Source organism: Sinocyclocheilus grahami, unplaced genomic scaffold, assembly GCF_001515645.1.
Source record: "Sinocyclocheilus grahami isolate Dianchi unplaced genomic scaffold, SAMN03320097.WGS_v1.1 scaffold449.1, whole genome shotgun sequence".
NCBI lineage: Eukaryota > Metazoa > Chordata > Actinopteri > Cypriniformes > Cyprinidae > Sinocyclocheilus > Sinocyclocheilus grahami.
The window spans coordinates 664,099-676,778 of NW_015505628.1; the positions used below are offsets into that span (position 1 = coordinate 664,099).

At 34.3% G+C, this 12,680-nt stretch overlaps 1 protein-coding gene across 1 annotated transcript in view; it reads right to left on the bottom strand.

The window, feature by feature from the left end:
• LOC107552390 (CLIP-associating protein 1-like) overlaps window positions 1-12,680 on the bottom strand; it is a 76,901-nt gene that overhangs the window by 58,403 nt on the left and 5,818 nt on the right. Inside the window, exons 3-8 of the mRNA XM_016234258.1 lie at window positions 4,931-5,009; window positions 4,487-4,590; window positions 4,314-4,405; window positions 2,514-2,589; window positions 2,081-2,178; window positions 1,066-1,130 (exon numbers count right to left, since the gene is read on the bottom strand). Coding sequence (XP_016089744.1) covers window positions 1,066-1,130; window positions 2,081-2,178; window positions 2,514-2,589; window positions 4,314-4,405; window positions 4,487-4,590; window positions 4,931-5,009 — 514 coding nt within the window. The remainder of the gene's footprint in view (window positions 1-1,065; window positions 1,131-2,080; window positions 2,179-2,513; window positions 2,590-4,313; window positions 4,406-4,486; window positions 4,591-4,930; window positions 5,010-12,680) is intronic.

Below are 12,680 nucleotides of genomic sequence, written 5' to 3' on the forward strand. Positions count from 1 at the left end.
CGAAGACAGCTGACTCCTAATGTTTTTTAATATTCTTCATATTCTGTGTGGTGGTCAGTTCATACTGATAGAAATTAATCTTTTCCAATAAGTTTAAACTGATTTTTGCATTTTATGGGCATTTTTACCTTTATAAAGCCATTTTTTCCATTATCCAAGTGTCCATTATCTTTTGAGTCAAAAGAAGCTGCATCTGAAGTGGCATTTAGATGCATTTACACACTGTTTAATGCAAGACATGAATGCATTTAACCTGCAATTACAAATGCATAAATAATGTTTTGATATATTAAACATAAAAAATTGAAAACTGATATTTGAAATTATTTAAAACATGAAAAAAAGAAAAGAAAGAAAAAGCTGAAATGTGAAATCAAAACCGCCAGCAGGTGGCAGCAAGTCACTGTTAATAAGTGAGTCATTGCGATTGAACCGAATCATTTAAACGGTTGATTCATTCAGGTACGAAACGCCGTCATGTTGCTCAGAGACACAAAACAGCGCTGTGGCTGTATTCGGAATGATTTTTGTTGGCGAAATAGAGCAAAAACAAGCAATATGGTAATTGTTGTTTTAACGATGTGCGTGCACATCGTGTGCGTGTGCGTGTGGGTCATCGCATGTAACTCACACACGCGCACACACACACTCACTCACACACTCACTCTGTGTGTGTGTGTGTGTGCGTGTGAGTGTGTGTGTGTGTGAGTGTGAGTGTGTGTGTGTGTGAGTGTGTGAGTGAGTGTGTGTGTGCGTGTGTGAGTTACATGCGATGACCCACACGCACACGCACACGATGTGCACACACACTCACACACACACACACACACACACTGAAACTGGGGCAGTGAGGAAACAATGGCCTAACAATGGGGACAAACTCAGCGGCGAGCATTTCACACACACACAGAAGAAACCACAGTTCATGTGCCGGTAACTTCACAGAGCACCTGATACTGCTTTCATACGCTTTCACAGTAATAGAAAGTGATTTACAGCCAACAGTGTCTTATTAAATCACACAGATCATCATGTGTGACATCAGTTATAACAAGACTGACTCACCTGAGGACAGGATCATGTTCCCAGATCGCTGGACTCCATCAAACCTGCTGAAAATCACATTCAGTCTGAACAAAACAGACCGAAGAAAGACTTCATTAGAGCTCATCAGAAAAGAGCAGAAATCAAACACAGATACATTTTTAAACAGCACAAAAAATAAATAAATTGATTGATTAATTAAGCAAAAAATAAAAAGTACAAAAGCAAAAAGTAAAATAAAAGTAAAAAGATACAAGTAAAAATTATATAAAAAGTATACAATATAAAAACTATGAAGTGGTTTGTGCACTGTAAATAAAACCAAAGACAATTAAGAAAATATAAATCAATTACAGATTTTATTTTTAGAATAACTCATAATCATTCAATTAAAAATGGTGTTATACTTTTTAAAAGTTAAAATTAAATTGTCATTCAAATTAAAACTAAAAATTTTTCTCAAATTTGAATACATTTTCAAAAGATTAAATAATGTTTTGTAAAATATGGATGGCACTGTAGTGGAAAAAATAAAAAGAAATGATAAAGTATAAAAAAGCATACGCTATCAAAACTATGAAGTAGTTTATGCAAACGTATAAAGTAAAACCAAAACATTTTTATAATAACTTCAAATGATAAAAATCATTACATTAAAAATACATACAAATGTAAAAAAAAAAATATTAAATTCCCATTAAAATTAAAATTATTTAAAACAATTAATTTAAATACATTTTCAATACATTACATAACATTTTTTTGAAAAATGTAGATGGCACTCTAACAAAAAAAAAAGATGAAGAATAAAAAGCACACAATATTGGCACAGTAAATAAGTAAAACCATTTTTTATAACACTTATTAAATTAAATTTAGTTAAAAATAAAGTATAACATTAAATTAAAACAAAACAAAAATTAAAATGCATTTGTAATAAATTACATAAAAATCTGTTTTGTAAAATGTGGTTGACACTGTTGCTATGAGGACGTGATTTTAATAATAATAACTGTTATTGATGTGGTTTTATTACCGTGACTGCGGCAGCCCCTTCTTCCCCAGATCCACCCTCACTCTCTCCCCGACGTGTCTGTAAATCTCCACCAGACAGTTCATCGCACCGTCACGAACCTGACCAGAAACATCCAGTCATTCATCAGATGCTTTTAACAGTACGCTCAAAAACTGTTCAGAAAATTATGTGAAACTACACAAAATATTATACTAAACAATCGCAATCTGCATTGCATTGTGGTACTCCATATATCTATATAGTGGCATGTTAATATGATTGAATACAGTAAACATTCAATAGCATTTTATATAATCACACTAGCATGGTATTTCCATCACTATACCATGGTATAGCCACAGTGCTGTGGAAGTCAGCAGCAGTTCCTGTGATGACCAGCAGGGGACGCTACAAACCCAGTGATCTGAGGAAGAGCAGAACAAAACCCTCTCACCTGACTCGCTGGGTCTCCTAACAGATGACAAATATGAGGGACTATCTTGCTAAGGGTTAAACCCTGAGCTCCGGATCTGCAGAACATGAGAACAAATACAATTTTGAATAAAACTACAATTGGTGAGTTAATACTGAAACTAAAACCATACAATAAATGTGCTGTACGTTACCTGAAATAAAATACTGAAAACTATTAATTCATTCATTTTTATTTCAAATAGTTGCCAATGCAACTTATTTTAATTTAGTTTAACTTGACGTACTAAAATAATAAACAAAAACTGAAATAAAAATGTATAAAAATGATTTTTTTTTTAACTAAAAATGAAAAAAGCACATAAAAAATTACTATAACTTCTAGAATTGTTTAAAAAAAGAAGACGAAGAAGAAGAAAAAAACTAATTATCACAATTAAAAATGATTCAAAATATTAATAAAAACTAGAGATCGACCGATTTACCGATATTTTTCCGATTTGTAAGCATTTTACAATAATCGATTATCGGTTTTGTAACATCGGATTCACCGATAAACACCGCCATCTTGTGGATATTTTGAGAATTGCACGCAGGATCAACATTGCCGTGCGTCTGAGGGGAAACAAGGCAACAACAATGGCGTGCACAGGTACTTGATTTGCTGTAGTTAATAAACTTTATTTAACATACCAGCCATTAATGCACAAAAGAGATGTATTACATAAATGCCTGATATGCAGATTATGCAGCTTGGCTCGAAGAAATAGAAACAAACTCACGGAGTCACATAAGATAATCCGTCAAGTCCTGTCCCAATAAAGACGTAACTTTGCGTGAATTAAATAATATGCAGCCATGAATGAGCGCATGTTGGAAATAAAAACACTAAATTTAATTCTCTCTCTGTTGTATATTTGCTCATCATAAGTCTCGTGAAGCCGCTTTCATATCGCTGTTCACTCACCGGGTTGATGCGGTTGATGCTCAGGAAATGCTCCAGCACGGCCACCGCATGTAACTTTTAACAAGATTCACTTGTTTAAAACACCCTACTTTTTTTTTAACATTTACTATATAACCATTATTTCGCTAATAAACATCTAAATAGATACAACTCTATGAAAATGAATGATTTATTATCTCCACGAGCGATCGCAGTTTGAGTATAGTTCTGTGCAACTGCATAGATAAACCGCGCTGTCAGCAGGCATTTCATAATCTAAAACGACAAAAACATTATTAGTAATTCTGATATAACATGCCAGTTGAGAAATGCAATAAAATACGATGTTTTGTTTGTTACATTTCAATATTCCAGAGAATATTATTCAGTGAATTAACATTATCCAGTGAATTATTCTTCACTCTTTAGCCTATTAAACAGTTTATAAACCTACTAACACTGTAGTTTAAAATGAAGTTGATGTGACTCCTTTCATTCATTTATTTTCTCCATTTGAAAACATTAGACCTTCTACATTTATTTTGCTTATTGTTAATATTAGTGTTGCTGCTGATGCTTTAAATAAAATGTTTTTTATTGTTGTAATATGAAGATTAAATTTAACATGAAAGACTGCTAATTTTCAACACTTTTTTTTTAAGATGACTGAAAGAAGGAAAAACCAAAGTGAAGCATGGACTTACTTCACTCAGTCATTTATTTACTTTATAACAGTAAATAAATATCGGTGCTGCATATCGGTTATCGGGCACATAAACATGCAAATAATTGGTATCGGTATCGGTAATAGAATATCAATATCGGTCGATCACTAATAAAAACCCTGAATGATATTAAAAGAACCCAGGTACATACGCATTAAGAGTGGCAATAAGGCAAAAGCAAACAGCTTCTCTGGTCCGGTTGTTTTTATGTCTGAATCCGGCCAGCATTCGGTCCCAAACATACTGCAAACAATAATACTTTCATAAGTTTAAGCCACAATTGATGTCATATTACTCTAAAGCAGGACGCTGTGAGGGTCTCACCTGCGGATTGGCCGCTTGGTCCATGATTTTTAATAGAAGTGACTGCGCTTGATCTCGAACCTGGTCCTTAGAATCGCCTAAACGATCAATTAAACTGGGCAGAACTGAGAGAAAAACAAAAATAAGAAATATTACGAAGATTAGATGAAATTATTAGCATCTGTATTGTCACAAAAATTAGTTTCAAATAAGTGATCAAATACATAAAACTTTACAATACGTACTTAAAAAGTGTTAAATTTTAAAGAGTACATTTTAATCATTGTAATATTAAAAAAAAATTATTTAATATTATAAAATAAATATGAATCTATATATTATATCAATATATATTATTATATTAATATAATTATTAATAATATATAAATAAAATAAATATTCAACAATAATAATAATAACAATAATAATTTATTATTATTATTATTATTATAGAAACATTTTCACCTGTTCCTATTAGTGTTTTGAAGCGTTCCTGTAGTCTGGTCACTAAAGCAGATACTATGTCCATTCCCAGCAGCGCCACCTTAAAAAGACCAAACATATTCATCAAAATGATAAAAAAATTTGGATCTTTCAATAATAATAGCAATAACGTACATTACAAATTACATTCACTAACATTTAAAACCAAAAACTGCGTTGGAAACCTCTTTTCTGTAAGTCAGACTGTGTATGCAAATTAAAGTAGCAAAGGATTATGGGTAATGTCCACTAAACAGTGTTTCAATGCCAAATATCCACAAGAAAAGTGGAAAAGTGAAAGGAGTTGAGTCAGGAGAGCACAGTGTTTGAGCTGAAGAGCAGTGTTTGTGGTTCTTCACAGTCACCGTCGTGAGCAGCTGCGCTGTAAGAAAACATTGGGCCGACAGTTTTTGAAAGATGACCATCTTTATCCGAGAATGGTATGGACTGTTCAATGAATGAATAGCAAGAACAACTTTGCTAACACCTGACTAACACAACTTAATCCATGTATTATTCAATCATTAGTTTTTTTATTTAATATTGAAAGAAGAACAATTTGAAAATGGCTCCTTTTTTCGATTTTTTCCGAAAAACGAAAATTCAGCTTAAATTTTGGTTTTTCGTTCATGGGTGGAAAAATGAATAAACAGCTTGAATATTCGATTTCTACAAGTGGGCGGGAATTAAACGCCCGTTTCTGCTGATTGGTCAGCCGAAGATCAAACCGTGCCTTCATCAGTTCTTCCGCAGTATCACGCAGCAGAATAATAGTCCTCCACTGCTGCAGTTGTATGGATTATTAAAGGGGTCATATTTGATGTTGCTAAAAAGAACATTATTTTGTGTATTTGGTGTAATGAAATGTGTTTATGCGGTTTAAAGTTAAAACACATTATTTTCCACATACTGTACATTATTGTTTCTCCTCTATGCCCCGCCTTTCTGAAACGTGTCGATTTTTACAAAGCTCATCGGTCTGAAAAGCGAGGTGTGCTCTGATTGGCCAGCTATCCAGTGCATTGTGATTGGCTGAATACCTCAAGCGTTAAAATTTTTTATTTACACTTATTATTTTTTGATCCGTGACCATTGTTTGCTATTCTGAAAACTTTGCTTTCATTTTAAAATTTTGTGCAATATAATTTTACTTGCGTTTTTAAATTTTTTGTTCTTTTTTTTTATCCGTGACTGCAATACATTTGGCGGGAATCTGATCCCATACAGTCCCCTCAATTATATGATCAACAAAATAATATTACAAATATATATATTGCATAATAGCAATGCATCTTTTCTGATTTAAATGTCAAAATGAGGAAAAGACAAAGTAACAAAATAAATTAAAAACAAATTTAATAACAAAAGTTAAAAGTTATGACTGCACACTCACAGAATAAGTTATGACTAATCATTTTTTTTAAATGAATTAATAAAAAATAAAAAAACATGTACACCCTTTCTTGAAATAGTTTAGAAATAGTCAAAAAAAATTCTGATATCAATGTCAAAATGAAGAGACAAAAAAACAATAAATTAATTCATAAAAACAATGAAACTGTTTTGAGATTTGTACAAAAAACAAATCAGTCTGAATTGGATTCTTATATTAAAAACTAAAAAATTTAAATATTAAGAATTAAATTTTTTTTGAAGAGATACAAAATAATAATAATAATTAAATATTTTGACTGCACACTTTATAACGTGCAACACATTACAACAACATTTATTGGCCAGGTATGCATAACATACAAGGAATTTTCTGCCAGTATGAGGCATCCCACACACACACACACACACACACAAAGAGAAAAAAAACCTTACAACATTACAAAATTACAATATTACACTATTACATAGTAGAAATTATGGCACTGATTTGCATTAAATATTGTTCAGCTGTAGCTACATATTTGAGCATGTTTCATGAAAGCTGTGGATCTGTTTGTGCATGAGTGTATGTACTATATAGGGTTGCATGAAGCAGATGCATGTTCTCTACACTCAACATACAGCATATCACAGGTCACATGGGTTTATTACAACATTTGCATGTTTATTATATCTCTTGCATGGCTGCAGCAGCCTCACTGTGACTCTGAGCATGCTTGAGGTAAAATAAGACATCCCAGGTGAGCTCGTTACGGAGAGTGGGGTGATTACTCTCACCGGAGACTCTGGGTTTCCAGGCCAGCCGTGGGACAGCACTCTGATTGGCTGATGCCGAATCAGCCGTTTCTGAGCCGTTAAAGGGTTAGTTCACCCAAAAATAAAATTAAAATTAGCCTGTGTTTTACTCACCCTCAAAGCATCCTAGGTGTATATGACTTTCTTCTTTCTGACGAATCCAATCAGAGTTATATTAAAAATTGTCCTGGCCCCTCCAAGCCTTTCAATGGGGGTAAGCGGGTGTTGGTTGTCAACAGTTCAGAAGACGTGAAATAAAGTGCGTGCATCCGTAATAAAACGTCCCTCACACAGCTCCGGGAGGTGAATAAAGGCCTCCTGTAGCGAATCCATGCATTTATGTAAGATAAATATCCATATTTCAAACGTAATAAACACTTTTTTCTCACTTCCGATGACTGTGGTATGCGGAAGATGTTCAGGCATTTTGTAATGAATCTTTGCAAATCGCCTTTCCTAATAATGTGCTAATTAGCAAGTTTCACCATGAATGTGGCTAAAGTAAACAGTCCCTCTGAGAGCAGGAAGAGAGGGGCGGGGTCAGCAGAGCTCATTAACATTTAAAGGGAAATGCTACAAAAATGGCTTGATCTGAAAAGAGCTGTTTTTGACAGGGTAAAAAAAGGTGTTTTTTACACTACCACTGAGAAATTTTAACCAAACTATGTTACAGACTTTTCATTAAGACCCTAAAGAATCATATCAACTTGAAAATGGACATCATATGACCCGTTTAAAAGATCGTAATCTCGATCCAAACCCCACTTACTCTTATTCCTAAATGACAACGATTGTTGTCATCGCATACTAACACCGTGTTTACGCCAGACGCGACAGTTGTCATGTCGTGCCGCGGCACAACAGCTAAAGTCTGTCTACACTAGTACACAGCTGCAATTACAGGTTTTCAAACAGAGATGGCGACAAAGAGGCAAAACTTACGGACTACAGCTTTAAATATATAAAAATTATAATATATATATAAAATATATTAAATACATAAATTGTTCAAATTAAAAAAAATTATAATAAAAATACAAACTGGTAATAGTACTTTTATAATATCACTGTAAAAAAATCAAGCATTTAAAAATATAATAATAATAATAACAACAGTTATGATCATAATAATTATTATTATTGTTATTATTATTAAATTAAAATATAAAAAGATACTATAAAATATAACTATAAACTATAAAATAAAACAATCAAGTAATTAAAAATATTTTTACTGTTGTTGTTATTAAAAAATATGAAAATTACTAAAAAAGAATTGCTATTGTAATATTTTACTGTAAAGGTGTCCCAATTCTTAGGGGAATGTTTTCACCCCTACCCCTTGACACTGTTTCAAGGCACAAAGGGAAGGGGTATGCGGAGGGGAAGGGGTATAAAATAGAATTGGGATTGGGCCTAAAACGGCTCAAACTCAGAGCAGATGCAGAGATGGAGTTCATGTGGAACTGCATTTACTGAGAACTGAGTCCAAACAACACTGACTTTCACTGCATGGACCAAAAAAATATATAAAAACACAACGCAGGGACATTTTTCTAAATATCTACCTTTATGTTCCACAGAATAAAAATAAGTAGGGCTGCACGATTAATCGAATGCGATTGTCATGCGCATTTTGTTAGTAAAGCCGGTTCTGTAATCAGCAGGAAATCATCATCACGTGCTTTCAGATGGAGCAGCATTTACTACACAGAGCCGTAGTTCACTGACAAGCTACGCAAAAAAATCGCAGACGATTTTATTGCGCGATTCTGAAATCGAAGAAATCGTTGGCGATAATGACAGCTGTTTGCATAGCTTCTCAGTGAACTACGGCTCTGTGAAGTAAATGCTGCTCCATCTGAAAGCACGTGAAAATAGCACATTTAATAACATATTTTTACTCCAAACTCACTTCATAGCGTCAGTCGAGTGTTTGAAATACATCCTTCTGTGGCACGCAACATATTTCACAGTATTTAAGCAGTGATAAAGGCATTGCATTATTAATATACTTTATTTTAATGAAAATTATAATAATAGGAACTCAGATAAACCGTATATTGCCGTAGTCGTGTGTTTATTAGTCACGTTGAATCAATGAAAGCAGTTGAATCTTCTGTTTATTCAGCAGCAGCGATAGGCATTTTCTGGGTTTCTTCTGCGGGGCGTTTTTGATGTTTCTCTGGCCTTTGGATGGAGATTTACTGCTGATCACAGAACCGTGCTTCACTGAAAGATACGCATGACAATCGCAGCTTCTGTCGTATCGCGATCTCGATTCCATTTCGATTTATCGTGCAGCCCTAAAAATAAGTCATACAGGTTTGGGCCGACAGGACAGTGAGTAAATGATGACAAAATGTTCATTTTTGGGTGAACTATGCTTTTAAAAGTGTTGAGATCTACGAGTTGGTTCGAAACGTGTCATTAAACTGTATAATTATGATTTAGTTTCCAAACACTCCTGCCATTGGTCAAACAGAAAAACAAACAGATACAAAGAAACAGAAGCAAACCGATAGCCCCGCCCCCAAACTCACGCCATTGGCTGGCTCCTCAAATAAACGAATGAAACTCCTCCTTCTATTACATGCAGAGGAATCGGTGAGCTTCTCTATATCTCCTCCAGTTAGTCATCTGACAAAACCATTCGATAAGCATCTGGTTGGAAACACCTGCTCTTCACTCTTCAGTGAGCTATTTTAACTCTGTGTTCAGCCCACACACTTACATGAGCTCTGAGTAACGGAGAAGCGCTGATCAACAAAAGAGTGCTTTTCCGTCAAAATAAAAGCTTGAGGGTTTAATGTTTGCAAATAAATATTAGTATTGTAATTTTATAGTTGCATGACATAGTCATATAATTATTATTATTATATTATTTTGTAATAATAACAATGACATTATAAAATGACATAATAACATTGTATGTTATATTGCCATATTCATACAAGCACAACATTTTTAACCAAAAGCAAGCAACACAAACCTGGATTTTTTTTTTTTTAATTACAATTAGAATTTTCAAAAAAGTTTCAAGTATTGTAATTGTACAGTTGCAATGGCATAGTTTTACTTTAACCATTTTATTTACTATATTATATAATGTAGTTTTACAATATTTTTCTTAAATTATTTTCTTTTTTCTTTTACAGTAAAATATTAAAATTCATATTTTGGTTTCACTAAGTCATTTCTATATTTTTATTTAGTAATAATAATAAAATAATAATAACAATTATTATTATTATTATTATTATTATTATAGCCATTCTCATATATAAGCACACCAACAGCAAACCTGGATGCTTTTTAAATCACATTTTAAAATCATAATCACAACTTTTATCAGTGGAAAAAAAATCACAATTACATTTTTGCAGCCCTAATTTTCACATTCATACGCACCATCAAATTACCTTTGCAGGATGTTCATTTTAAGATGCAATGTGTGTTTTGTTTTGTTTGTTTGTTTTATAAATCGTTGTGTTTTATTTTCAGGATTTTTTTTTTAAATTTTGCTAAATTAAAACTGTTGGAACTGTGTTGAGCCAATAAAGCCTGCCCTCGCTGAAGGTGACACGCATGTGCCGTCTAGCGCCGCTCTTGAATACTAAGCGTGTGTGGACACTCATGAGCACTTAAACATGCTAATGCTGGAGCTGCGCTGAATATCTCACACCATCTGATCGATGACATGATGATGGTAACGTGAGAAACTAACCCTTTAAATGCTTAGCCTGTCAGGTCACTGAAATACACACAATGTCTGCCATTTTTAAGCATAACCTACATTTTTCATTTAATACAAACTGCCTGTCATCCAAAAATGCAGTCCTGTGAAATTATAAATCACTTTCCACTCAAAACTCAAGCTTCAGTAAAGAACAAGAGTCTCACTGAATCCGTGAGAACGGGAGTGACTCTTCCTGAAACGATAACAGATGCTTTTATCATCTAAATCAGCAATCATTTCCACTGAAAGAACATTAAGCATGTCAAAGTGTGATATCTAAAAGATCTGCACCGATGATAAGCAACTCTTAATGCAACAAACCTGGAACTACTTGCACGCTTACAGAAAAAGCCTTGCATCAACCAAACTGAATCAAGAATGCAAATGATTACTCAGAAAACAGAAATAATGGTAACTGAACTACACAATCTCTCCTCAGCTTCTACACTGAACAAAATTATAAGCGCAACACTTTTGTTTTTGCCCCCATTTGTCATGAGCTGAACTCAAAGATCTAAGACTTTTTCTATGTACACAAACGGCCTATTTTTCTCAAAAATTGTTCACAAATCTGTCTAAATCTGTGTTAGTGAGCACTTCTCCTTTGCCTAGATAATCCATCCACCTCACAGGTGTGGCATATCAAGATGCTGATTAGACAGCATGATTATTGCACAGGTGTGCCTTAGGCTGGTCACAATAAAAAGACAAACTGACAGAAACGTCTCAGGGAAGCTCATCTGCATGCTCGTCGTCCTCACCAGGGTCTCGACCTGACTGCAGTTCGTCGTCGTAATCGACTTGAGTGGGCAAATGCTCACATTCGATGGCGTCTGGCACTTTGGAGAGGTGTTCTCTTCCCGGATGAATCCCGGTTTTCACTGTACAGGGCAGAAAGAAAGTCATATACACCTGGGATGACTTGAGGGTGAGTAATTTATGGGCAAATTTTCATTTTTGGGTGAACTAACCCTTTAAATGCTTAGCCTGTCAGGTCACTGAAATACACACAATGTCTGCCGTTTTTAAGCATAACCTACATTTTTCATTTAATACAAACTGCCTGTCATCCAAAAAATTATAAATCACTTTCCACTCAAAACTCAAGCTTCAGTAAAGACCAAGAGTCTCACTGAATCCGTGAGAACGGGAGTGACTCTTCCTGAAATGATAACAGATGCTTTTATCATCTAAATCAGCAATCATTTCCACTGAAAGAACATTAAGCATGTCAAAGTGTGATATCTAAAAGATCTGCACCGATGATAAGCAACTCTTAACGCAACAAACCTGGAACTACTTGCACGCTTACAGAAAAAGCCTAAAAAGCCTTGCATCAACCAAACTGAATCAAGAATGCAAATGATTACTCAGAAAACAGAAATAATGGTAACTGAACTACACAATCTCTCCTCAGCTTCTACACTGAACAAAATTATAAACGCAACACTTTTGTTTTTGCCCCCATTTGTCATGAGCTGAACTCAAAGATCTAAGACTTTTTCTATGTACACAAACGGCCTATTTTTCTCAAAAATTGTTCACAAATCTGTCTAAATCTGTGTTAGTGAGCACTTCTCCTTTGCCGAGATAATCCATCCACCTCACAGGTGTGGCATATCAAGATGCTGATTAGACAGCATGATTATTGCACAGGTGTGCCTTAGGCTGGCCACAATAAAAAGACAAACTGACAGAAACGTCTCAGGGAAGCTCATCTGCATGCTCGTCGTCCTCATCGGGGTCTCGACCTGACTGCAGTTCGTCGTCGTAACCGACTTGAGTGGGCAAATGCTCACATTC